Consider the following 23,907-nt stretch of genomic DNA (forward strand, 5'->3'; position numbering starts at 1 on the left):
TCGCTTTGCGAAAGCAGTCGAAAGCTTCAGAAAGCAAACCAGAGTCACTATCATGCAACCTGAAAGCATCCTTTAGCAGCTGCTCAGGACTAGGGGCAGGTACCACCAATGTGTGTCCGAAGACCTGCAAACGTTGCGAAGCGAAAAGCGAGGCATTCTGAGCATCGTGAGCAGTAGGTTTGATAAGCCCGTGTTTATATACGATGGGTCTACAAAGCAGGTTGCCGGCTTCATCACTCCTAGAAGACGCAGGTACTGAATTCAAAGGCTCCGGGATGCTCTAGAGCCCAGTATACGCAGAACCGTGGTCCCCTGAGTGGTCTGAGGAGCCTGTTTGACAGATCCATTGTTATGTACGAAGATTGAACGATGCTGTTTGCTGGCTTCAACAATGTTTGCACGCTCAGATACTGCAGTCAGAAGACTTTGGAATAGCTCAGATGACTCAGGGGTGGATATAGAAGACAGATCAGCCATGCTGATGTCTTTTTCGGTTTGTGATACAAGCTGCATGGCATCGGATGCGACGGCGTCAACTATACTTGTGTCTTCTGTCTCTATCTGTGAAATGCGCTGCCAACGCAAGGAACCGTACGTTTCGACGTACTCGTTGCCGCCTTCTTGTTATATGTCTTTTTCAAGGAACGTCCTTCTATCGGTGGTTGGTAGAGGGAAAACAGGCCCCAGTTGTCTGGGAGGACGTTCGCGGCCGCAGAAGGGTTCGAAGTTCTTGTATGGGAAAGGTTTGGCCAGGAAGATTGGAGGTGCTTGAATCTCAGGTTGAGGGAGAGGTGAAAAGCCCGGGCCATGTATACTAGATGGGCGATGGCCAAACATGTCTCCGCTGCGACACGTCTCATGGTGCGCAGTGTCCGGCAGCAACTGCGCAGTATCGTAGGGCTTTGGCTTGTGGGAAGGGTATTCACAGAACCTTCCGATGACTTAGGGCCGTCAGTTCGCGTAGAGTGGAGCTTCCATTGGAACATACAGGTGCTGAAGATGAAGTAAGTTGCAGCCGCAGGCAGGGACATAATCGCGATAATACATAGGTATTGGCAGGCCTCCCAAGTATTCGAAGGGCTATCACCGATATGATCGTCATATTCAAGCTCTAGAAGGTACTCGAACTTGCCGGGAGAGCCGAGCAGGGTGCGGACAGCTGTTTTCATGACCGCCTGGAGTGGACCGGAACCGATCAGGGGAGACATGCAGAGTAGCACGACGCACTCGAACAAGAAAGCCACTATGCTGAAGAGCAGAGACAGGGAGCTGTCGGTGGTCATTTTAGCTGGGAAACGCAGCTGTTTGGAAGACGTGGCTGTAATGGGCGGGCCGTTGGGCAGCTTTGGTGTTGTAGTGAGAAGCAGAGCAATGAGCTGTTAGCCAGCAGTGTGAGTTCGAATGCGTGTTGAATGCTAGGATTATCGTAAAAACAGCCGTACAGATATTAGAAGTAGGTATGTGAGTGAAAAAGCGCGCGAGCAGAAAGTTGTCCTTGCCTGGTATCGGCGAAGTGCACAAAGGTGAGAGGTCGAGTAGGAGGGAGCGGGTGCAGTGACCAGCTTGGCGTTGTCAGCAGCAATGAGACGACGACAACATTGACTGCCAAGATAAGGAGACCAAGACGATGGTGAAGTGAAGTGAAGGTTTGAGCGTGACGTGGACATCAGCGAGGTGGGACCGAAGCGAATGTGACTTGGCGAGAGAATCTCAGAAACGCGAACAGTACGGCGATGGACAATGACGAGAGAAGACGAATGTGTAGTTGAGCCAGGACAGAAGAGCTGGGAATGGACCAATATCAAATACGAGAGCAGCCTGGATCCTAAGCTCATGTATCCAACTTTTTGCCCATATGCAAGTCCAGTGTCTTTGCCAAAACGTACAGCAACTCTAGTCTGTCACACTTGACACCTTTGGCCCTGCCCATCCTGACTGGGTTTCCGACTATAGCTTCAACTTCTATCCGCCGGCCAGTCTGCACGTCCTGCAGCATGCTCGGCTCAATACCGGCGTGGATAGGTATTCGTGCCTTCGCTCTGTTAAGCTCGAACTTGACCTTTTCCTCAGTGATGTTGTATCCGTACGCGACTGCAATGTCGCGAATCTCGAGCATTACAGCTTCAATAATATCAGGGGCTCCATCATAGCTCTCAAGCACATCGGTGTCTTTGCTGAACGACAGAGCACAGATTGGGTTCCAAGAAGCATTGATGAGAAGCTTGGTCCACCGTATCAACTGGATATCCTCATGAAGTATCGCAGTGGCGCCTGCGGATTGTACAAGCTGTGCAAAGGCTTTTGCGTGTTCGGCAGATGCGGATGAAGGGTATGCGCCGATTTCGAGTCTTTCTACTTCGCCATGTTTGATCACGCCGGCAGGTCGTTGGGTCGCAGGGAAGTAGAGGACCGTAGAGACGATCGGATTACTGGGGAAGGCCACACGATACTCCTCCTCGATACCGACTCCATTCTGGAGAAGCACGATGGTGGTGTGTCCAGGAGTCACGACAGGAGCGATCCATTTGGGCACGGTATCTGGGATGGCTTTACTGCAGACTACAATGTAGTCGTATGGTGTTTCATTTGCAGACGCTGCCTCTTCGCAGCTTCGTACAACGTTCGGTCTGAAGTGTATGCCTTGACCGAAGATCGATGAGTTGATAATGAAGCCATCTTCCTTTGCAACGTCGTAGTTGGACCGGCAAACAGCGGTGGTAGTCGATGATTTGGAAAGGAGCCAAAGATAGACCGTCCCAACACCACCGGCACCAAAGAGCAGAACGTTTGGTTGTGTATTGCCTGTCATGATCGAGATGATGAAGTCAATGGATGGCTGGTGGTTGAAGTGTGCCGGTACCGGTAGTAACGGAAGTCGCTGCTTATCGTGCGCTTCGCGGGACCCACTTTAACACAGCTGCTCTTAACGGTCAATCGTGGTTTGCATCCATCCACTTACCTCTGCAAAGCAAATTCATATCGCTTTGACGGCTCGTCCTGTTGTTCTCTGTGATGGCATTTGTGTGGCCTGCATTACCATCAATAATGTTGGCTCTTGCGTACATGGCCACGTCACGACGCGAAGGTAGTTATCCAGCCTCGCGACCAAGTAAGTGAGTTGCGTTACCACTGCTACTGGTCAGAGTGATTATAGCAACGAGCGATGCCTTATTGTATGGAAGTATAGAGTCTTTCTTTAAATACAATCGGCCATTGCTGAACCACAACGGGCATTTCTGAATCATAATGGTGGATCGATGACTGCGAGTGAGCATGTAGGGAGCGTGGCCGGGGCGACTTGTAGGTAGATATGGGACGAGGCTGAATACAAGAACAAGCTCTCCATGACGTACGTTTACAAAATCCGAGTTCCTACTTATTATTTCGAAAGAGCGACGAGGCGACGCGGAAAGACCGCCACGCTTTTCGATGAACGACCGTTCAACGCCATCTAATGCATGTGACCTGTCGAGAACCCCACCCAGTTGCCCATTCCAATCTATGATATCCCTGAACACCATCATACGAAAAGCAAAACAAAAATTGCTACAGGGATACAACATCAAACGTCCATACCACATTCTCACAGCACCACAACATCACGAACAGGAGATGTGTTGGAAATCCAGTCCTCTACATCCTTCGCTTGGTCGGCTGGAACATGCTCGACCCTTCTCGCTTCCTCTTCGGCGCCGCAGCAGCTCCGACACCATTGGCAGTGGGCTTCAGCTTAGGAGCATTGAATTGCTGGCCGGCTGGAAGCGATGTTCGAGGCGGCGCCACACTCTGTTGTGGCATTTGTGCTGGCCGTTGTTTAATATGCTGCTGATTTGTGGTAGGTTTTGGAACTCTTCTCTCAGCAGCAGATGCAGAGGCCTGTTTGGATAGAACCATGGTCTTTGGCGCCTCGAGTTGTGCCATCCTGACCAGTCGTTCTGGTATTTGCGCTACCATATTCCTTCTCATAGCCAGCTGGTGCTGCGGTGTTTGCGTTGCCTTGGTTCGTGCTTGATTGCGGTCGAACATGCCCCTCTTGAGCTTGTCCATAGCAACCTTTCCAGTCTTTGTCGGTGGAGCAGGCTGCCCAAAGCCTCGACTGCCACCAGCGCTGGCCCAAAAGTTGCTGCTGCGAGCACCATACGCTTTGTTGGTGTTCATGATAACAGTCTTGTTAACATCTCTGCCAGCCTGGAGAGCTTTCATTTGCTCCTTCAGCTGGTTCTCCTGATCGAGTTTCTCCTTCTCTGCGTCTCTCATGAGCTTCCTGTACACCTTACTCCAGTTCATGTCGTCACGCGGCGTATGCGGCTTCTTGTCCCAATCAGGAACGTCTCTCCTGATGTACCTCTTCCATATTTCCTTTGTTTCACCCTGTATCTGCGGGCAGGCTTCCTCAAGCTCCTGCAACTGTGTCGGATTTTGAATATGACGAAGAACGGGTTCGAGGAAGGAAAAAGGTATATCGCCGATATCGGTGAGCATATCAATGTTCTTGATAAGGCGCTGTCTTGCAAGCTCGTAGAGACTTGGAACCGGCATCGTGAAGATGTAATCAGCGTTTCGAGGGTGGATGTGGTATATTTTGATGGGGAGAGACTGGCGAAAGTGCTTTTGGCAGCCAACGAATTCGAAATTAGGTAGCGAGGACGGTTCGACAGGAAAATTCAAAGTGCGTGTTTGCAGGACCGTTTGCAAGGTACTCAAGGGCTGTTGATGGGCGACCTTCGAGAGCGTCGAACGAAAGAGCGGCAATACGTAGATGTTCCGGCGAAGAGCAGGAGAACCCAAAGATGCTCAAGGGTCACTGGACATGGCGAAATGCCTGTTCGATGAGACTTGCCTCCAGCCACACGATGCGAGTAGTGAATCAAAGACAGGAGCAGACTTGTGTCAAAGAGTGAACGGGCAGGGTGACGTTGGATCCACGGGTGAGTAGCGGGTACCCTTGTCTAGCGCGTGACCCATGCCTTCGCGCGTTCTCCAAGGTCGAGCTTCATTGATGCACTCGAGCACGCAGACCAACAGCCCCAAGTCCAAAGACACTGAAGCCTTCCACGCCAGCGCGTTGAGCAGATATGGCAGTCACAGACTGGTCGCTCCTGCCGCAAGCAGACGAAGGTGAGCTCATCGTGTCCGCCTCAAGGCTCTCCTCTAACTCCAGCAGATGCGCTCCATAACGTATCTCGGCTCCTAGCCGTCGAGGCTCGACCGTATCAGCAGGTCGCCAGTCGCCTGCTCAAAGAGAACTTTTTCGACCATGTGCGACCAAAGCAGCTACCCTCACCACCTCCAGATGCCTCGGCGGTCGAAGAGGCTGCGGCTAGTGTATTCGAGCGCGAACAACAAGCACGCAAGATCGAAACCTGGCGCGAGAACATCATGAACGAGCTGTCCATGTTGGACTACGCCATCTTGCGATTCGAGTTCACGACAAACAGCAACCACACCGAGCGCGAACGATATGCGGTAGAGAAGGATGGCATCACAGCGAAACAGCAGCATGTCAGAGACACCATCGAAGAACTGCGTGTCAACCTGGTCGATGCGAAAGAGACGCTAGCTGTGCGTAAGACGTACGACGAGTTGACAGAGAAGATCACCAGCAGCAAGATGCTGAAGCCACGGGACGAGCAAGCACTGGCGCACGCAAAGCTGGATGAGGAGATTGCAGAGCTTGAGCATGAGGTGCAGTCGGCGAAGAACACATGGGAGGAAAGGCGCATACAGTTCGGTCGTATCGAGGAGGAAGCGAGGGAAATGTTGCGTATGATCAAGGACGAGAAAGAAGAGGCTGAACGCAAGGAGGGCATGATGAAGGATGGTGACGAAGACGGGGAAGGCGAAGGCAGCACCTCTAGGGGAGATGCTAGCCATGTTGGCACTCCAAGACCAGATGGTGGCATGACACCAATCCATGTTGGCCAGAGTGGGGAGGGCTCGCAATCGCTCAAGGTGCCACCTCAGGATAGGCTCAAGGCTCTCTCCAGAGATGCCAGCGTGGCGCCATCACCAGCGAGGTCGCCTGGACACGAAGACACGCCTATGGCAGACTCTGGTGTACCATCAGGGGAAGCGCAAGCCGAAGATTCAGACGGTATCGACGAAGGAGAAGACTTGGAAGAGGGTGAAGAGGGTGAGGACGAAGGTGAAGCTTTGTCTGACAAGATGGACGAATCATGATCCATGGTTACGCAGTCGCTTCACTACTATATCCATTGCATAGCGCGGTGTTCGGGTTGGGAAAGCCGTTCAAGTCATTTCTCGTTCAATCATGCTTCGAAGGGGTCGCAACATGCCTCATGATCCTTCAGCGACAACCTTCTTTCCTGCTGCAATTGCGTCTTCTGCTTTCTTGATTTCCTCCGACGATGCATCACCGTCAGCTTCCTTTCTACTCTCCTACTTTCAATCAGCACCCACTCGGATCGTTGTCGCAAAGTACTTACGAGCTGCTCTTCGAGCTTCTCGACCGCCTGCTCGATCCTCGTTCGAATGGCAGGCAGAACATTCCGGGTCTCCTGGAGTGCTTGCTTCTGTCTTGGCGTCATTCAAAGCTCGAACTGTTTAAGACGTAAATACCTACCTCCTGCCTCATTGTGTACTCTTTGTTCTCGTCCCCTTCACTAGCCTCGAGCTTCTTGATGCGTTCTTCTTGCTGCACGAGCTCCTTGTGGTAGCTAGCTTCCTCTTTGACCAATCGCGTGACAGAGCCGATTGCAACAGCGAGCTTTGAGGGCGGTGCCATGTCGACTGGGAGTTGTTGCGGTGTCTGGCTTTGTAGTGTTTGTGAATGTCTTGACAGACTCCAGTATATATCAGTTGCTGCCTTGACGCCGTATGCTTGTTGCCCTGGCCGACGAAATTCATCGCGGGGCTATCGATAAAGACAGGCACTATCCCCCATTCAGTTAGAGACAAACCACTTTACGCGCTCCACGTCCCCCTTCGCGTGGACAACGCGTCAGTGTAGTCCACCCTCGCACCCCTCCTCGCTGTACAAACATCGCAATCGCCCTCTTCTGGGCACAGCAACGCAGACATGTCTTCTCCGACGAAGAGGCGCACGCAGCGCTCTTCCGCCTCTGCTACACCCAGGCGAACAGCACGAAATTCTCAGATCCCTTCAAGCCCTGCACCCATGGGCGCAGAGGACCAGCTTCAAACGGAGGCTTCACAGGCTTCATCGCGTGGACTGCTAGCTACTCCGAGTGGCTCCAGACTTCAGGCTGGCTCGACGCAATCGCAGTCTCCCCTGTTTTTCCGCTCGTCGCCTGTCATCGGTTCTGCAGAGGATGCAAACGGCGCAGGCGAGAGCAATGGCGGTGCTACGCCAAAAGCCAGTGCCATGAACATCGGAGGTAAATCAGCTCCCTCTATGCATTTGTGCGCGTTGCTGACAGATCCAAGACTCGTCGCCCATCCACTACGCCTCCAGCTCCAGCCCTGGCCGTGCCCGTAATGCACAAAACACTGACTTGCGAAGCAGCAGCAGTGCCCTTTTCGTCCGTGGTTCCGAATCAGCAGCTCGTCATCGAAGGAGCGACATTCACTCCGACGTCTTTGGCGCAAGCTCAGCCGGCGGTCAGCGCCGCAGATTGTTTGTTGACGAGCACGGCATGCCGGTTGGTGATGCCTCGGATGCAGCCACGTTCTCCAACATGAACCCAGACACCTCAGATGCAGATGCCCTGGGCGGCAACACTTCACGTATCATTTGGGGGACCAACGTGTCTCTTGTAGACGCCAGGCACGCCATGAAGGATTTCCTGATGAATTTCCAACGAAAGTACCGTCTGATTCAGGAAGGCGAGCTGGAAGAGGGCATGAGTCTGCCCGCTGAGCACCCAGCCATGGCTCGCGAGTACGTCGATATGATGAAGATGATGCTTGAGCTCGGTATCACTCCTCTAAATCTGGACGCCCGTAACCTCAAATCATACCCACCGACGAGGAAGCTTTGGCACCAACTGCAAGCATATCCAAACGAGATCATCCCCATCATGGACGTGGCGATCAAGGACGTGATGCTGGAGCTCGCAGAGAAGCGCATGGCAGAGATGAGGGTTCAGCTTTCTCAGCAACAGCGTGGTGGACAGCCCAGGGCTCGAGACTCCAGCTCTTTGCCGCCCATGTTGAGCTCTGATGCGCCCACACCTGGAGCCCCTTCGCCGGCACCATTCGCAGACACTACCAACCTTGTTAGCGAGGTGGACCAGAAGACCTACAATGTCAGGCCCTTTGGGCTGGACAACACGATCAATTTGCGCGAGCTGAATCCTGGTGATATGGACAAGCTAGTGAGCGTGAAAGGGCTGGTCATCAGGACCACTCCCATCATTCCAGATATGAAAGATGGTAAGTTGAAGCGAGTAAAAGGCACGCAAACATGCTAACACATTCAGCTTTCTTTCGATGTGCTGTTTGCAACCATACAGTCCGGGTTGACATTGACCGTGGCAAGATCACCGAGCCCACAAGGTGCCCGCGTGCCGTTTGCGAGTCGCCCAATTCCATGCAAATTATTCACAACAGATCCGGATTCGCCAACAAGCAGGTCATCAAGCTGCAAGAAACGCCTGACAATGTCCCAGATGGTCAAACACCTCACTCAGTTTCGCTCTGTGCATATGACGAGCTGGTCGATGTGTGCAAAGCTGGTGACCGAGTTGAGATTACAGGTATCTTCAAGTGCAACCAGGTGCGCATAAACCCCCGTCAACGGTCGGTCAAGAATATTTTCAAGACCTACGTCGATGCACTGCATATTCAGAAGGTCGACAAGAAGAGAATGGGGATTGACGCGTCGACCATCGAGGAGGAGCTTGCTGAACATGCCGCTGGTGACATTGAGGAGACTCGCAAGGTATCCGAGGAAGAGGAGGCAAGGATCAAGGCAACCGCTGCGCGTCCAGACGTCTATGAACTCCTGTCTCGTTCGCTGGCTCCCAGCATCTACGAGATGGACGACGTCAAGAAGGGCATCCTACTCCAACTCTTCGGCGGAACCAACAAGCAGTTTGAGAAGGGTGGCAGCCCCAGATATCGAGGAGATATCAACATCCTACTCTGTGGTGATCCGTCGACCTCGAAATCCCAGATCCTGCAGTACGTGCACAGGATTGCACCACGCGGCGTGTACACCTCTGGAAAGGGTTCCTCCGCTGTCGGTCTGACCGCATATGTTACCCGCGATCCCGAGACTCGCCAACTGGTTCTCGAATCTGGTGCTCTTGTCCTGTCCGATGGAGGTGTGTGCTGCATCGACGAGTTTGATAAGATGTCCGAATCCACACGATCGGTGCTTCACGAAGTAATGGAACAACAGACTGTTTCCATCGCCAAAGCAGGCATCATCACCACCCTCAACGCCCGCAGCTCTATCCTCGCATCCGCCAATCCCATCGGCTCGAAATACAACATCAACCTCCCTGTTCCACAAAACATTGACCTCCCGCCCACTCTTCTCTCCCGTTTCGATCTTGTCTACCTTGTGCTCGACCGCATTGACGAACAAGCCGATCGCCGCCTTGCTCGTCATCTGGTCGGAATGTACCTTGAAGACGTGCCCGAGAACGCCTCCAAGACCGAGATCCTTCCCGTCGAATTCCTCACAGGGTATATATCCTATGCACGCTCCAACATCCACCCTAAGATCACCGAGCCTGCACAGAAGGCGCTTGTAGACGCGTACGTCGCCATGCGTGCGCTCGGCGCCGACATTCGCAGCCAGGAACGTCGTATCACTGCTACAACCAGACAACTGGAGTCCATGATCCGTCTAGCCGAAGCACACGCTAAGATGCGCTTGTCTGAAGAAGTCACAGCAGATGATGTCAACGAGGCAGTACGCCTGATCAAGTCTGCACTCAAACAAGCAGCTACGGACGCACGAACAGGTCTCATCGATATGTCGCTCCTGACCGAAGGTACATCGACAAGCGACCGCAGGAGGAAAGAGGATCTCAAGCGCGCTGTACTTGCTGGCTTGGACGAATTGGCTGGCGCAGGCCAGAGCGTCAGGATGAGTGAACTGGTGAAGCACATCAGGGAAGGCGCGAGCGAACAGGTCGAGAACCAGGAGTTCTTGGAAGTGCTGAGAGCTGCAGAGGCCGAGGGCACTGTGCAGGTCAGTGGCGAGGGGCCGAGGAGGACCGTCAAGAAGATTGTTGGGACCTTCTAGGCTGCAAGCTATGTATGAAGAGATCATGTCGGATAATGCACGATTCACGCTTTGATGTATGACGACCATGCTGTGCCTGTGTCTGTCTGGCCTTCCGTGGAGGAGTCCTGTTCAGCTTTCCCGCCCCCTACTCAAGGTGTGCCTCCGTTTCCACTTATCCACATGGAATTCTGCTTCCTTTTCTTCGCCCCTAATCGTCTCGGACGGGTAGCCGGGTGGAGCGAGGAATTTGCATGATCACTTCTTCTTTTCTTCTTCTGCTTCTGCTGCTGCTTCTGCTTGGTTGACCTAGCTTCTGTAGAAAGAGAGCTATAGTGCGGTATCCTTACTGTTCAATTATATAAGGGCAAGACACGGCTGCGATATTGCGTCAGCGTGCATGGCTAGATGTCATTAAAGCACACTGGGGTATTGGATTGAATAGTGTGAAGACAAAGTCTGGCTGCTATGCTAGATCAGTGGAGTGTGTGTTTCTACTCGGAATCGTCTGCAGCGCTGTCGTCGCCCGCATCGTCTTCAGACGCCCCTTTGCCGTCGTCACCGTCATCGTCGGTCAAATCGTCCTCGCTAGAATCATCTCCATCGTCGTTGTTCTCTTCGCTTTCTTCCGAGTCGTCGCTGAACTCGATTTTCTGGACGGGCGCAGCAGGGCGAGCGGCAGCTCTGCGCCGCGGCCGGCCACCTGTGTCCTCGGTGTTGCCCCATGAGGCTTCGCCTTCTTGTATTGCCTCGAGATCTTTGGCAAACTCGCGCTTCTCCTTGATTTTGGCGGCCTTTTCGTCAGAGAATCTGCCGTCCATGCCGGCATCTGACAGCATTTCCTTGAGTTGTCTGATCTTCTCCTTTGATGTGTCGAATTTGGCTAATTCCTTGGACCAGACTTTGCGGATTCCGCATTTCACGAGCCAGCTTTGCAGCCGCTTGATCTCGGCCTGGTCTGGGTCATCGGCGGCTTTGCTCGCAGCTTTGGGCTTTGGTTTCGCAGGCTCCTTTTTCTTCGCAGCGGGTGCCTTTTTCTGCCGCTTGCTCTTTGCTGGTGACTCGTCAAGCAGACTCGATAGCTCGCTCTCTGACACGTCGTCCTTATTCGCAGCGCGTGGTGGTGTTGTCGTGGGCTCGGCGTCGCTGTCGTCTTCGTCGTCAACGACAGGTTTTGTCTTCTTGATGGGCCTCTTTGGCGCTGCCTCTTCTTCGTCCGAGTCCTCCTCTACGACGTTCTTTGCTCTTCGAGCTGGCTTCTTCTCAGGTTCGCTGTCTGCATCAGAGAGCTCGTCTGACAGCTCGACCTCAGAAGACGTGGTCTTCCTCCGCTTCTGGGGCTGCTTTTTGGGTGCTGGTGCCTTTCGCTTGGCGCCTTGCTTGCTGTCGCCTGCCGGTGCAGGTTTCTTCGCAGGCACCTTGGGCTTTGAAGCTTTCGGTGCAGCCTTGACTGGCTCTGGCTCTGGCTCATCGCCGCAGTACTTGTCCTGCATGGCCGTCAGGTGCAGTCACAATCAGATCCAGCACATGCACTCACGACTGCCTCCATAATAGCATCTTGGCTCTTCTGCTTCCAGTCAGCGGCTTTGAGGAAGCCAGCTGGTAGGCCGAGCTGCTCCTCTGCACGCGTCCGCACGCGCTTGACGGTCAGGTCGTCTGTATTGCCAGCCTTGTGGAGTGAGATGACCACATCCTGGAGCTTCTTGGCGATGGCAGCCTCTGAGCGCTGTTCTGAATCAGACATGTTTGGCTCTCATGTCACAGTCGAGCGTTGTTTGCCCTCGACGCGACTGGCGCCGGCGTGGACGCGCTGCGATGACGGTTCCAGCCTAGCCAGTATTGGGAGCAGGGGGGCAGGAACGCCCAGCAGCTTCACCCTAGCGCCGTGGGGGCTTGCCATGCGCCCAATTGCGTGCATCAACCACCAGCTGCGGTGCCACCAGCTCAAATGGGGCCGAGAGAATTGCGCATTTGCATCTGATGCCCAAACGTGTGCTTTGCCATGGGCAAATGAAAAGAGCGGACAGGTACACCTGGCCCAGCTCACCGCCCACATGTGAAGCTGGCTTGGTCTGAGCGCACCGCGGGGAGCTCAACCGACGTCACAGCCCGTTGCAAGTTTGCGCCTCACCTCTGGCTTGCCGTTTCTTCAACACGCCGCAAATTCTTCGTTGGCCCTCGCTGCATGCCACCTGGCTTGACCTCGTCCGCTCCTAGACTGCCCTAACCGCATTCCGTCTCTGCCTGCAGCTTGCTCGGTGTTCTGCCGTGCCTGTCTCTTGCCGAGTCGTGGATTCTGCCAGAACCCACTTGCTGCGTCGAGCGGGTCCCTTCAACGACCAAAATCATTCTTTCGTCACCCACGCGCTGCTTGTAAAACATTCCCCTCCGCGTGGCCTGCATCACCTGGGACGTCTGTCTCTCCGCTCTCTGTAGCCGTCGATTGCCTGACAAGTGCACCGCTCGCCGTGTGAACGCACTGTGCATCCCCGCGACCACCTACACCTACCTATATACCCCACCCTAACCGGAACGCGAGCTACCCAGCAACGGCAAACATGTCGTCGGACACGCCCACGAAGCTGGTGAGGGAGAAGCAGAACGAGGGCCGCCTGCTCCTTGTCTCCAACCGTCTGCCCATCACCATCAAGCGCGCAGACGAGGCTAAGTACGAGATGTCCATGTCCTCGGGAGGGCTGGTCAGTGGCCTGAGTGGCCTGTCGAAAACCACCACTTTCCAGTGGTACGGCTGGCCTGGCCTGGAAGTGCCCGAAAACGAGGTCGCGGGCCTCAAGGACCAGCTCAAGAGCGAGTACAACGCCGTGCCCATCATGCTCGACGACGAACTTGCAGACCGTCACTACAACGGTTTCTCGAGTGAGTGCACCGTGAATCAAGCACCTCCGCAGCACACCAAGGCTAACAACAGTCCGCAGATGCTATCATGTGGCCGCTTTTCCACTACCACCCAGGTGAGATCACCTTCGACGAGTCCGCCTGGGAGGGCTACACCGAGGCCAACCGTCTGTTCGCAAAGGCTGTCGCAAAGGACGTCCAGGACAACGACATGGTCTGGGTCCACGACTACCACCTCATGCTCATGCCCGCCATGCTGCGCGAGGAGATTGGCAACACCAAGAAGAACGTCAAGATTGGCTTCTTCCTCCACACCCCCTTCCCTTCCTCCGAGATCTACCGTATCCTTCCTGTCCGCAACGAGATCCTGCTTGGTGTGCTCCACTGCGACTTGATCGGTTTCCACACATACGACTACGCTCGCCACTTCCTCAGCAGTTGCTCGCGCATTTTGTAAGTGCATTCCCACAAGAAACCCAACCCAAATACTGACTCGAGCAGGGGCCTAGCAACAACGCCCAACGGTGTCGAGTTCCAGGGCAAGGTTGTTACGGTCGGCGCTTTCCCCATCGGTATTGACCCTGAGAAGTTCGACGAGGGTCTGCAAAAGCCCAAGGTTCAGGAGCGCATCGCAGCGCTCGAGAAGAAATTCCAGGGCGTAAAGCTCATTGTCGGTGTCGATCGCCTGGATTACATCAAGGGTGTGCCGCAGAAACTGCATGCTCTCGAGGTCTTCCTGACCGAGCACCCCGAGTGGATCGGCAAGGTTGTTCTCGTACAAGTCGCCGTTCCCTCCCGACAAGACGTCGAGGAGTACCAGAACCTCCGCGCTGTCGTCAACGAGCTGGTCGGACGCATCAACGGCAAGTTCGGCACCGTCGAATTCATGCCTATCCACTTCATGCACAAGTCGGTCTCCTTTGACGAGCTGATCGCTCTCTACTCCGTCTCCGACGTCTGCCTCGTCTCTTCGACAAGAGACGGCATGAACTTGGTGTCCTACGAGTACATCGCTACACAGGAGAAGCGCCATGGTGTCATGATCCTTTCTGAGTTCACTGGTGCTGCGCAGAGCTTGAACGGCAGCCTGATCGTTAACCCTTGGAACACAGAGGAGTTGGCCGACTCTATTCACGACGCCGTCACCATGGGCGATGAGCAGCGCAACCTGAACTACCAGAAGCTGTCGAAGTATGTCAGGAAGTACACCAGTGCATGGTGGGGCGAGTCGTTTGTGAATGAGCTTAGGAGGATCTCACAGACCGCCGACCGCAAGGTGCGCTTCAACACACCCAAGACGGAGGAGTCGCCGGCGGTCCAGGACAACGGTGCCAACGCTGCGTCAGACGTCAAGGAGGATACCGTGCCTGCCAAGGACAAGGAGGCCGATCCCGCGACGGCAGTCAAGACATGTGAGGAGAACAAGCAGGATCTGCCTATCCGCAGCAAGGAGTCTGAGTCGTGATCGTCATCTGCCGAGCCGATTGTTTTCTCCGCAAGCATAGACTGATATCCCCTTCTTTTCCTTTACGATTGTTACGACATAGCATGTGGTGGTGAGTGTGAAGAGGCGCGAGGAACATTTGTATGGGTAGATGACCTCGTACTACATTCAATGACATGAAATGATGAGTACTACATCCAATGACATGAAATGATGAGTACATCATCCAATGACATGAGATAATAAGTGCTACATCCAATGACATGACATGATTCGCTTCCGATGCCGTGCAACCAAATACGGCGGGAGTTGTTTTGGTTTGGTTTGTTTTATTCTATTTCATTGTACGGGAGCTGTTAGATGGGGTATCTGGGTGTTTATACAATGTGGTTACACAATACTATACTATACAGGACAGGACAGGACAGGACAGGACAGGACAGGACAGGACAGGACAGGACAGGACAGGACAGGACAGGACGGGACAAGACAGGAGAAGAAAGCCATGCAACGCCTGGAATCTGGACGGGGCATCTGCTTCCGCGCTCTTCTACGCCTTTGGGGACTTTTGCTTGTACCACCTGCTGGCCGGCGGGTCGGCGGGCTTTGGATCGGGAAAGGGGTTGGTGGCGATAGAGGCGTGCTTGCGGACACTGACATCTCTGGCGCTGTGCTTTTCCATCGTCGGTTTGCGCCACGTGTTGGCTTCCGGGTCGTGCACCATGGGGTTGAATTTCTCATCGTTGATTTCGCTGCCGATTCTGCGGAAGACTTGGTCCGGGGTGCGGAGCTCTTTGATGCGGTTTGCGAGGTCGACCTGGCTCTGCGCGGGTTTGATGTCGGTGCGGAGGTGCAATATCTCTGGGATGTCTTTTGGGGACTTGCGCTGGGCAATGGCCTTGTCGACGATCGACTGGCGAGAGGTTTCGTAGGCGCTGGCGGCGCTCATCATTTCGTGGACGTTGACCCAGTTACGGAAGCGGAGTTCATCGAGTGGGATGCCTGTCTTGCTGAGAGCGGTTGTGGTCGACTTGGCTGGCGAACCATCGGCTGGAGCTGGAGCTGGTGGCTGGTGAGGATCGGTTGTGAACTCGTCGTATACGGCGCGCAGAGCCTCTTCGGTGCCCAACGATGGCTGCTTGGGGTCAATGTGCATGTAGAAGGGGGAATTTTGCGGGTTGAGAGGTTGTCCAGACATGAGAACCGCTCGCATGTTCTCCATCTGTGCCTGAAGAGCTTTGATTTCTGTATTGAGCTGTTCAAGAGTCATAAGTTCGATGGACGATTTGGCCTCGTCAGGCTCCGGGTTGGTCGCTGCAAGGCGGACACATTCTTCGATGTGTGTCGTAACGGCGTGCGCTTGCTCCTGCAGTTGCTGGTCAAAGTAAGGGAGAAGGTCGGCGCGTCTACAAGCTTTTGCCAAGGTAACCCAGTCGTTGTAGCTTATCAGGACGCCTTCTTTCTCGGCACTGGTGACTGTGAGCGACCACAAGGCCTGTATCAGGTTGCGGTCCTTGATCAGTCCAGCAGCCGTGAGCAGGACCCTACGCTCGATAGGCCCGAATGCTATGCCCGCTGTTTTTGCATCCGCAAGTGTCAACTTGAGCAGATCAGGAGCTCGCAGCTTGCCAGCCAACGACACTAGAGACACGAACGGGTGGAAGTCTGGCGACAGGCCTGACTGGATCAAGCCGGCCAAGGATTGGTGAGCAGCGAGTGCTATGGTGTCTCGAAGCCCGGCTTCTTCATCGGTATAGTCTTGGCCCGGGGCCTTGTCCGGGAGGACGAACTCGAAAGCTTTGATAAACTGCCCAACGTGGACGCTGGACAGACCGGCACCGCACTGCTGATAGGCGTAGAGAGCGTTGGCCATGGCACGTAGGATTGTGAAGCGATCTGCTTGAGCATGAGCCTGTGGCATGAGCACTCGCAGCCTGTTCAGTAGGTTGGTGACTTGGCCGCCGCTGATTTGTACGCCAGAACGGCAGGCAAGGAGGTAGGCGGTGTAGGCCTCGGAGAGGGGCCTCTCGGTGATGAAGAGCTCGAAGATGCGATGCGGCGTTTGGCCAGGGTAGAGGCGAAGAACGGTGTCAAGACCCAGGTAGGCCTTCCTCCAGTCTCGCGACATGAGGCGCGCTGTGATGATGCCTTGTAGCAGCGTGGTGGGCAGGCCCAGGATGTGGACAGGCTGCGTCCGGTCTGGGATGATGGCATCAGGCGAGAGGTGATACTCGGCATAGGTGCCAGGGAAGCGCTTCAGGCCCTCTTGGTACAGCAGCTCCAGCTCGGGCAGAGACATCAAGCCTCCATAGGCCATCAGCTCTATAGCAGCGCCGTAGGCCGCCTGGGAGACGTGGGCGTCATCCTGCTCGGCCAGCCACAGCCACAGGGCGCGGCCGTCGTGGAAGCGCTTGGTGTGCTTGTAGATGCCCAGCAGATGGACGTAGGCGTATGGATGGGGCGGCAGCGCGCCTCGTCGAAGGTCCGCAATGAGCAGCTCGACGAAAGGCAGCAGCTCGGACGGCTTGGAGCTGTCTTTCTTGGCGGCCGAGCGGCGGACGGCGGCGTGCAGAGCCTGGCAGATGATGCGTGTGCAGCTGCTGTCGACGATGCCGGCAGCGAGGGCGACTGGGTACAGGTCCACGAGCTGCTGCACGTGTCGCGCCTCACAGGCCTGCTGCAGCTGCAACGCCAGCTGGACGACCTCGGGCGACAGCTCGGCGGGGTCTTTGTCGCCCCTCTCGCGGCGGCGGGCCTGCTGCTGCTCTCGCTTGCGCATCTCGAGGAAGTAGCTGCGCCCGCTCTTCTTCCCCTTTGCGGCGTTGGCGTGGCATCGTGGAGTGCTGGCGAAGCCTCTCTGCTGCTGCGACGACTGGAGGGCGGCGACGGCGAGGGGGGCGGCGACGGCGGCGGCGAGGGGGACGGCGAGGGGGACGGTGGCGCGTAGCAGTCGAGGGGCGAGAAAGGGCGCCGAGGGGCAGACGACGGCGGCGAGGGGAATGCGCGTCAGGGTCGGCATCGCGGCTGGTGGTCGTGGTCAGACACGGCGGCGGTGCACAGCGCGACCAACTTTTTGGAGGCAGCGCTCGACGACCCCCGTGATTGGCCGGCTTCTCCGCTGCTGCTGCTGAGCGCGAGCGCGCAAGGAGACGACAGCTTGCAACACCCCACCCCCGTGCAATTCGAGCTCGCCCACCCACTGCGCACTCTCGATACGTATCCACACTGCGCGGTCTCGACACACATCCACACTGCGCCTTCTCGACACACACCCACACTGCGCCTTCTCGACACACACCCACACTGCCGCTGCCGCTGCCGCTGCCATGTCGCGCCCACTCTCGCTCTTCAGCATACAGGCCATCCTCATCCTCGCCATCGACGATGGCTCGCGCATCCTCACAAAGTACTACTCGAATCCCCACCCGCCCCAGGGCAACCAGGGCGACTACCCCGGCCAGATCGCCTACAAGACGGTGAAGGACCAGAAGGCGTTTGAGAAGGGCCTGCTGGGTAGGATTGCACCTGGGAAGGCAGCAAGACCTGGTCTGACACCGCACAGACAAGACTGCCAAGCAGACCACCGACATCATCCTGTATGACCAAAAGGTCGTCGTCTTCAAGATGGAGTCAGACGTCATGCTCTACGTCGTGGGGAGCGCCGAAGAGAACGAGATTCTGCTGTACAGGTAGGGCATAGAGTGAACGTGGACAGGCCGCCATGCTGACCACCACACAGCGTTGTCCTTGCGCTGCGCGACTCGCTCAACATTCTGCTCAAGTACGTCTTGTCTCGAGAGCAGCCAAGCTCGAATCTAACCCCAGTCCAGGAATTCGGTCGACAAGCGCACCGTCATTGAGAACTATGACCTCGTGGTATGCACCCACAGCCTGCCATGCTCACTCGCACACTGCTGACCCACCCAGTCGCTCGCCGTCGATGAGCTCGTAGACGACGGCATCATCCTCGAGACCGACCCCGTCATCGTTGCCTCGCGTGTCAGCAAGCCGCCTGCGCAGGACATGACCTCGATGAAGAACATCGATCTCTCCGAGCAGGGTCTGATGAACATGTGGGACTTTGGAAAGAGGCAGCTGGCCGAGAGGATACGACAGGGACTGTGATTGGATTTCTGGACAGGGCATGGCGTTGCAGGCGTTCTCAATGGCAAGATGAGCATAGCAGCTGGCATACTCCATGGCTGAAGCATGGTAGACCGGTACGACGGTGCATTTTATTCGGAAATGTGAACCCTCATATCCTCACTGGCTTTCGTCGTGCAGTGTGAGAGTGCATAGCGTGAGCAAAGCAGACTGATCTGCCGTTTGTGATGTACGAGCCTGACAGGTTCCCGGGTGCAATGAATATGAATCGTGCACCCTAGCGCGGACTGCATCATCGTCATCGTCCCACCACCCCGCCAGACTTTGCACACACGACACAACCATGAAGCAGCGATTCTCCAGCTTAGACGTCAAGGTACGCTGCACGCTTCTAGCAAACGAATCCAAGACTCATGTGCACAGGTCATCGCGCACGAACTCTCAAAGGCGCTGACTTCTCTGCGGGTCACAAACGTGTACGACCTCTCCTCGGTAAGCAACGAGCTCCCTGTAGCCACAACCGTGTCCATGTCTGACCACCAAACAGCGCATCTTCTTGATCAAGTTTCACAAGCCCGACCATCGCGAACAGCTGCTGATCGACTCTGGCTTCCGCTGCCATCTTACCGAATATGCGCGCACCACAGCCGCAGCGCCCTCAGCCTTTGTCGCTAAGCTGCGCAGATACCTGAAGACCAGAAGAGTCACCTCCATCGCGCAAGTGGGCACCGACCGCATCCTCGAATTCCAGTTCTCCGATGGACTCTACCGACTCTACCTGGAGTTTTATGCTGGTGGAAACATCGTCCTGACCGACGGCGATCTGAACATCCTGGCCCTGCTGCGCAACGTAGAAGAAGGCGAGGAACACGAGAAGCTCAGGGTGGGGCTGCAGTACAATCTGTCCTTGCGACAGAACTACAGTGGCGTGCCAGAGCTCACGAAAGAGCGCATTCGCCAAGGTCTCCAAAAGGCCGTCGACCGCCAACAAGAGCAACCTGCAGGAAACGCAAAGAAGGCCAAGAAGGCAGGGAAAGACGCTCTGAGGAAAGCACTAGCCACCTCAATCACCGAACTGCCTCCGCTGCTTGTCGACCACGCGCTGCACGTTGCCAGCTACGACTCGACCTTGAAGCCAGAGCAAGTGCTTGCAGATGAAGGCTTGCTCGACGGGCTGCTAAAGGTTCTGCAAGATGCGCTTAGGATGACAAAGGAGATTACAGAACCAGATCAGGTCAAGGGATACATTCTGGCCAAGTCCAACCCCGCAGCACCGAGCGCGGAAGAAGAGGGTTCTGAGAAAGGCAGGCTCCTATATGACGATTTCCACCCGTTCCGTCCTGCACAGTTTGAGAACACCGACCTCACCTTCCTCGAGTTCGATGCCTTCGGCAAGGCTGTTGACGAGTTCTTCTCGTCCATCGAGGGCCAGAAGCTCGAGTCCAAGCTACAAGAGCGCGAGCAACATGCGAAGAAGAAGTTGGAAAAGGCGCGCAAAGAGCACGAAGAGCGTATTGGTGGGCTGCAGAAGGCTCAAGAGCTGGATTTCCGCAAAGCAGAAGCCATCCTCGCAAATGTTCACCGCGTTACGGAAGCAACAGATGCTATCAACGGTCTCATCACACAGGGCATGGACTGGGTAGACATTGGACGTTTGATCGAGCGGGAACAGAGCTCGGGCAACGCTGTCGCGCAGCTCATCAAGCTGCCGCTGAAGTTGCAAGAAAACACCATCACGCTGCTCCTCGACGAGAACACCTGGACAGAGGGCCAAGATGAGGAAGACGAGGGAAACAACACTAGCTCGGTCAGCGAAGACAGCGATGACGAGGACGATGGCAACAAGAAGAAGGCTGCGCCCGTAAAGGTAGCCGCGCAACCAAAGCTTACCGTAGACATCGACCTCGGCCTATCTGCATGGGCGAACTCGACGGAGTACTTCGATTCGAAGAAGAATGCCGCAAGCAAAGAGGAGCGTATGTTGCAAGCATCTGAGCGAGCACTTAAAAGTCACGAGAAGAAGGTTGCCGAGGACCTCAAGAAGGGTCTGAAGCAAGAGAAGGAAGTGCTGCGACCTGTGCGCAAGCAGCAGTGGTTTGAGAAGTACATATACTTCATCTCCTCAGATGGCTACATGGTGCTCGGCGGGAAAGACGCTCAACAGAACGAGATCATCTACCAAAGATACCTGCGGAAGGGCGACGTCTATGTTCACTCCGACCTGAAGGGATCCATACCTATGGTCATCAAGAACAACTTGAACACTCCGGATGCGCCTATTCCGCCATCTACACTTTCACAAGCGGGCAACCTGTCTGTCTGCACGTCAGAGGCATGGGACTCGAAGGCCGTCATGTCGGCATGGTGGGTCCTCGCTGATGGCGTCACCAAGACTGGTCAGACTGGAGAGTTCTTGCCCCCCGGTGTCTTCAACATCAAAGGCAAGAAAGAGTTCCTGCCACCTGCGCAGCTCATTGTTGGCCTTGGTGTGATGTTCGAAATCAGCGAGGACAGCAAGGCTCGCCACCACAAGCACCGAGTGCAAGGTGGTCTGGTCCCTACCACAGCAGAGGCCGAGGCGGAATTAGCACAGGAAAAGAAGACGGCTCAAGCTGGTGAGACTGCAGACAGCGACGACGACGATGATGCTTTCCCGGACGCAAAGATGGCATCTGACTCTGAAGAGGACTTCCCCGATGCGAGAATGGACGATTCGGATGAGAGCGACGCCGATTCTGAAGCAGAAGCGCCTTCTAACCCACTTCAATCGAAGACTGCAGACCAGAAAGCCGACTCGGAAGACGAAGAGGACGGTGTTCCTTCGCCGCAGAGTGAGCCTGTTGCTGCTACTTCGGAGAACGAGACTGCGCAAACCCAAGAGAAAGACAAGACCGGAGACAAGTCGGGTATCCGTCACTTATCAGCACGAGAGCGTCGCCTTATGAGAAAGGGCCAACTACCAGACGCAACGCCGGGCTCAGCTGCTGCTGAAGAGAACGACGATGAGGGCCACTCAGCCGGCAACGAGTCGAAGCCTGCCACACGCGCCCCTGGGACCGTCACGTCGCAAGCCACGAAGAACAGCTCAGCACCGCTGCCCCGCGGCAAACGAGGAAAGGCAAAGAAGCTCGCCACCAAATACGCGGCGCAAGACGAAGAAGACCGCGCGCTGGCAATGCGCCTTCTCGGCTCCAAATCTGGTCAAGTGGCCGCTGAAACCGCCGCAAACGACGCCCGCAAAAAGGAAGAAGAAGCGCTCGCTAACAAGCAACGTCGACGAGAGCAACATCAGCGTGCTCAAGACAAAGGCAAAGCGGCTGAAGAAGCGCGCCGCGCCGCACTCGAGAACGACGATGAAGGCGAGGACGACGAGAGTCTGAAGAGCAGTCTCCTCAACCTTGACGCGTTCACAGGCCGTCCCTTGCCAGGCGACACGATCCTGAGCGCGATTCCCGTCGCAGCGCCCTGGGCTGCACTTGCAAGCTACAAGTACAAAGCCAAGATCCAGCCCGGGTCTACCAAGCGCGGTAAAGCCGTCAAAGAAGTACTCTCGATCTGGGATCACGCAGGCAAGGACGCAAGGGCGACGGACAGACACAGCCAGGATGTGGAGCGCATCTGGCCGCGCGAGATGGAGCTGATCAGAGGATGGAAGGAGCCCGAAGTAGTCAGCGTGCTGCCGGTTGCCAAAGTCAGGGTCATGATTGCGGGAGGCAGAAGGGGCGCTGCGGCTGCAAAGGGGAAGAAGAGCGCGAGGGGTGGCAGGGGGAGCAAGAAGAGCAAGTAGGCGTGAATGAACCAAGAAGCACTCCTCGAATCCACTCAGTACACTCTTCGTCGCCTAATCACAACCACTAATACCCAATACTCAAGCACGCGCGTCTGAATACACCCACAGACCCATCTGTCTCACACAACTCCCCCTTCTTTCGTTTCATCTCCGACAAAGCACAGCACAGCACAGCACAGTACAGTAATAAAAAAAAGAAAAAAAAAAAAAGAAACCCCACTCCCCCCAAAACCTACGCACTCCAAAGTGGCACGGCACGCACGCGTTTCACCACGCGTTTCACCACGCGCCAGAATCAGCTGTCAGACGCCATGCCGGCGCCGGTACCGCGGCGGGCGGCCGGGCGGGGCAGGGCGGAGCGGACCGTGCGCTATGTGGGCTGGGTGGCGCGGTGGAGCGCAGAGCAAAGCAGTGCAGTGCAGTGGAAAGCAGAGCAGTGCAAAGCAGAGCAGAGCAGAGCAGAGAAGGAGATGGAGAGGGAAAAAGGGAGGTGGGGCGGGAGTTTGCAGAAATGGTAGGTGGTGGTAGTGGTAGCAACAGTAGTAGTAACAGTAGTAGTAACAGTAGTAGTAACAGTAGTAGTACAGTTTAAAAAAGGATCTGGGGGAGGATGTGATGAGGGTGAGTGGGTGAATGGGTGAGTGGGTGAAGTAGCAAAGCGAACGAAAATGTAAAAAATGTACATGTACATTTACATGTACATGTACATGTGGATACGACTCGCGTGTGACTCGTGGGAGTAATCGTTTCTATTGCGCACGCAACACCCACCCAGTACCTGATATCCAATATCCAATATCCAATGTCCAATGTCCAACATGCTATGCTCGACACTCGACGACGGCGAGAAAACAAAGTCCGCATCGACTCGAATCCGCGACTCCGAAACGCGAGACCAAGCCAGACGAGGAGAAAGAGGAGAGCAGGGTAAGAGGGCGAAAAAGCGGGATCGTAGCAGCGATCAACGCGCTTTTCGATGACAAGAGGAAGAGGAAGAGGAAGAAGGAGGTTAAAAAAAAAAAAAAAAAAAAAAAAAAAAAAGAGAAAGGGATAAAGACGCATATGCACAGTACGACTCCAATACCGCAGTGCCCGAAACCCAGGCACGAGCGCTCGCTCGCTCGCTAAATGCAAACAGAAGCGCGCAATCGACGTTTGGAAAAGAAAAAGGAAAAGCAAAAGGGGACGGACGGACTGCACGACGACGACACAGCGAGTCGCCATGGTATCGAGATGCAGATGGTGGTCGTCGGAGAAGGAGGGCTCAGTTGCTCTCGCTGCCCCGTCTGTCTTCCTTTGGTGTGCTGGGGAAGGAGAAGTCGATGGGGCTTGGGGGCGGCGCGGCGGTCTCGCCGTACTGGTTTGAGCGGGCCTGGGTCAGGGATTCAGATGAGGCTTTGAAGGCGGCGCTGACGTCGTGGCCGAGTGTGGAGTTTGTGAGGATGGAGAGGCGCTGGCGCGGGTTGAAGGTTGCGGACGGCATTGTGGTGGTGGTGGTGTTGATCAAGTTGATTGGGTTTGAATCGATCGAGTTGAAGTTGGGTTCTGCTGTCA

At 55.3% G+C, this 23,907-nt stretch overlaps 12 protein-coding genes across 12 annotated transcripts, besides 13 other annotated features; 5 read left to right on the forward strand and 7 right to left on the reverse strand.

Annotated features, from left to right (window-relative positions):
* Positions 1-624: 624 nt before the first annotated feature.
* On the reverse strand, positions 625-1,283 carry EKO05_0000392 (uncharacterized protein; the record flags this gene model as incomplete). The annotated part of the gene is made up of 2 exons (XM_059635425.1): positions 625-941; positions 989-1,283. The coding sequence occupies 2 exons, from the start codon at positions 1,281-1,283 to the stop codon at positions 625-627; spliced, it is 612 nt and encodes a 203-aa protein (XP_059491408.1).
* Positions 1,284-1,831: 548 nt separating this feature from the next.
* Positions 1,832-2,809, reverse strand: EKO05_0000393 (2-dehydropantoate 2-reductase; the record flags this gene model as incomplete). The annotated part of the gene is made up of 1 exon (XM_059635426.1): positions 1,832-2,809. The coding sequence occupies one exon, from the start codon at positions 2,807-2,809 to the stop codon at positions 1,832-1,834; it is 978 nt and encodes a 325-aa protein (XP_059491409.1).
* Positions 2,810-3,633: 824 nt separating this feature from the next.
* EKO05_0000394 (uncharacterized protein) lies at positions 3,634-4,539 on the reverse strand (the record flags this gene model as incomplete). Its single annotated transcript, XM_038944690.1, has 1 exon — positions 3,634-4,539. One exon carries the CDS (start codon positions 4,537-4,539, stop codon positions 3,634-3,636), a length of 906 nt encoding a protein of 301 aa, XP_038802938.1.
* A 536-nt stretch (positions 4,540-5,075) lies between these two features.
* Positions 5,076-6,180, forward strand: EKO05_0000395 (uncharacterized protein; the record flags this gene model as incomplete). Its single annotated transcript, XM_038936561.1, has 2 exons — positions 5,076-5,118; positions 5,165-6,180. 2 exons carry the CDS (start codon positions 5,076-5,078, stop codon positions 6,178-6,180), a joined length of 1,059 nt encoding a protein of 352 aa, XP_038802939.1.
* Positions 6,181-6,297: 117 nt separating this feature from the next.
* EKO05_0000396 (tubulin folding cofactor A) lies at positions 6,298-6,745 on the reverse strand (the record flags this gene model as incomplete). The annotated part of the gene is made up of 3 exons (XM_038936427.1): positions 6,298-6,399; positions 6,447-6,533; positions 6,584-6,745. 3 exons carry the CDS (start codon positions 6,743-6,745, stop codon positions 6,298-6,300), a joined length of 351 nt encoding a protein of 116 aa, XP_038802940.1.
* Positions 6,746-7,039: 294 nt separating this feature from the next.
* EKO05_0000397 (DNA helicase) lies at positions 7,040-10,180 on the forward strand (the record flags this gene model as incomplete). The annotated part of the gene is made up of 3 exons (XM_038936668.1): positions 7,040-7,358; positions 7,408-8,355; positions 8,403-10,180. 3 exons carry the CDS (start codon positions 7,040-7,042, stop codon positions 10,178-10,180), a joined length of 3,045 nt encoding a protein of 1,014 aa, XP_038802941.1.
* Positions 10,181-10,420: 240 nt separating this feature from the next.
* Positions 10,421-10,461: a tandem repeat.
* Positions 10,462-10,653: 192 nt separating this feature from the next.
* On the reverse strand, positions 10,654-11,903 carry EKO05_0000398 (uncharacterized protein; the record flags this gene model as incomplete). Its single annotated transcript, XM_038936754.1, has 2 exons — positions 10,654-11,646; positions 11,697-11,903. 2 exons carry the CDS (start codon positions 11,901-11,903, stop codon positions 10,654-10,656), a joined length of 1,200 nt encoding a protein of 399 aa, XP_038802942.1.
* Positions 10,715-10,767: a tandem repeat.
* Positions 11,276-11,322: a tandem repeat.
* Positions 11,904-12,717: 814 nt separating the features above from the next.
* EKO05_0000399 (uncharacterized protein) lies at positions 12,718-14,480 on the forward strand (the record flags this gene model as incomplete). The annotated part of the gene is made up of 3 exons (XM_038936506.1): positions 12,718-13,036; positions 13,096-13,468; positions 13,517-14,480. 3 exons carry the CDS (start codon positions 12,718-12,720, stop codon positions 14,478-14,480), a joined length of 1,656 nt encoding a protein of 551 aa, XP_038802943.1.
* Positions 14,481-14,868: 388 nt separating this feature from the next.
* Positions 14,869-14,954: a tandem repeat.
* A 55-nt stretch (positions 14,955-15,009) lies between these two features.
* Positions 15,010-17,478, reverse strand: EKO05_0000400 (uncharacterized protein; the record flags this gene model as incomplete). Its single annotated transcript, XM_038944691.2, has 1 exon — positions 15,010-17,478. The coding sequence occupies one exon, from the start codon at positions 17,476-17,478 to the stop codon at positions 15,010-15,012; it is 2,469 nt and encodes an 822-aa protein (XP_038802944.2).
* A 307-nt stretch (positions 17,479-17,785) lies between these two features.
* On the forward strand, positions 17,786-18,584 carry EKO05_0000401 (Golgi-to-ER vesicle coat component; the record flags this gene model as incomplete). The annotated part of the gene is made up of 5 exons (XM_038936853.1): positions 17,786-17,972; positions 18,022-18,148; positions 18,199-18,240; positions 18,290-18,335; positions 18,387-18,584. The coding sequence occupies 5 exons, from the start codon at positions 17,786-17,788 to the stop codon at positions 18,582-18,584; spliced, it is 600 nt and encodes a 199-aa protein (XP_038802945.1).
* Positions 18,585-18,906: 322 nt separating this feature from the next.
* On the forward strand, positions 18,907-22,350 carry EKO05_0000402 (uncharacterized protein; the record flags this gene model as incomplete). Its single annotated transcript, XM_038936931.1, has 3 exons — positions 18,907-18,939; positions 18,987-19,055; positions 19,111-22,350. The coding sequence occupies 3 exons, from the start codon at positions 18,907-18,909 to the stop codon at positions 22,348-22,350; spliced, it is 3,342 nt and encodes a 1,113-aa protein (XP_038802946.1).
* Positions 22,351-22,507: 157 nt separating this feature from the next.
* Positions 22,508-22,537: a tandem repeat.
* Position 22,538: 1 nt separating this feature from the next.
* Positions 22,539-22,567: a tandem repeat.
* Positions 22,568-22,683: 116 nt separating this feature from the next.
* Positions 22,684-22,715: a tandem repeat.
* Positions 22,716-22,748: 33 nt separating this feature from the next.
* Positions 22,749-22,820: a tandem repeat.
* Positions 22,821-22,867: 47 nt separating this feature from the next.
* Positions 22,868-22,937: a tandem repeat.
* Positions 22,938-22,965: 28 nt separating this feature from the next.
* Positions 22,966-23,002: a tandem repeat.
* Positions 23,003-23,030: 28 nt separating this feature from the next.
* Positions 23,031-23,064: a tandem repeat.
* Positions 23,065-23,134: 70 nt separating this feature from the next.
* Positions 23,135-23,170: a tandem repeat.
* A 194-nt stretch (positions 23,171-23,364) lies between these two features.
* Positions 23,365-23,400: a tandem repeat.
* A 217-nt stretch (positions 23,401-23,617) lies between these two features.
* EKO05_0000403 (uncharacterized protein) lies at positions 23,618-23,836 on the reverse strand (the record flags this gene model as incomplete). The annotated part of the gene is made up of 1 exon (XM_038944692.1): positions 23,618-23,836. One exon carries the CDS (start codon positions 23,834-23,836, stop codon positions 23,618-23,620), a length of 219 nt encoding a protein of 72 aa, XP_038802947.1.
* Positions 23,837-23,907: the final 71 nt, after the last annotated feature.

Source organism: Ascochyta rabiei, chromosome 1 (genome assembly GCF_004011695.2).
Source record: "Ascochyta rabiei chromosome 1, complete sequence".
NCBI lineage: Eukaryota > Fungi > Ascomycota > Dothideomycetes > Pleosporales > Didymellaceae > Ascochyta > Ascochyta rabiei.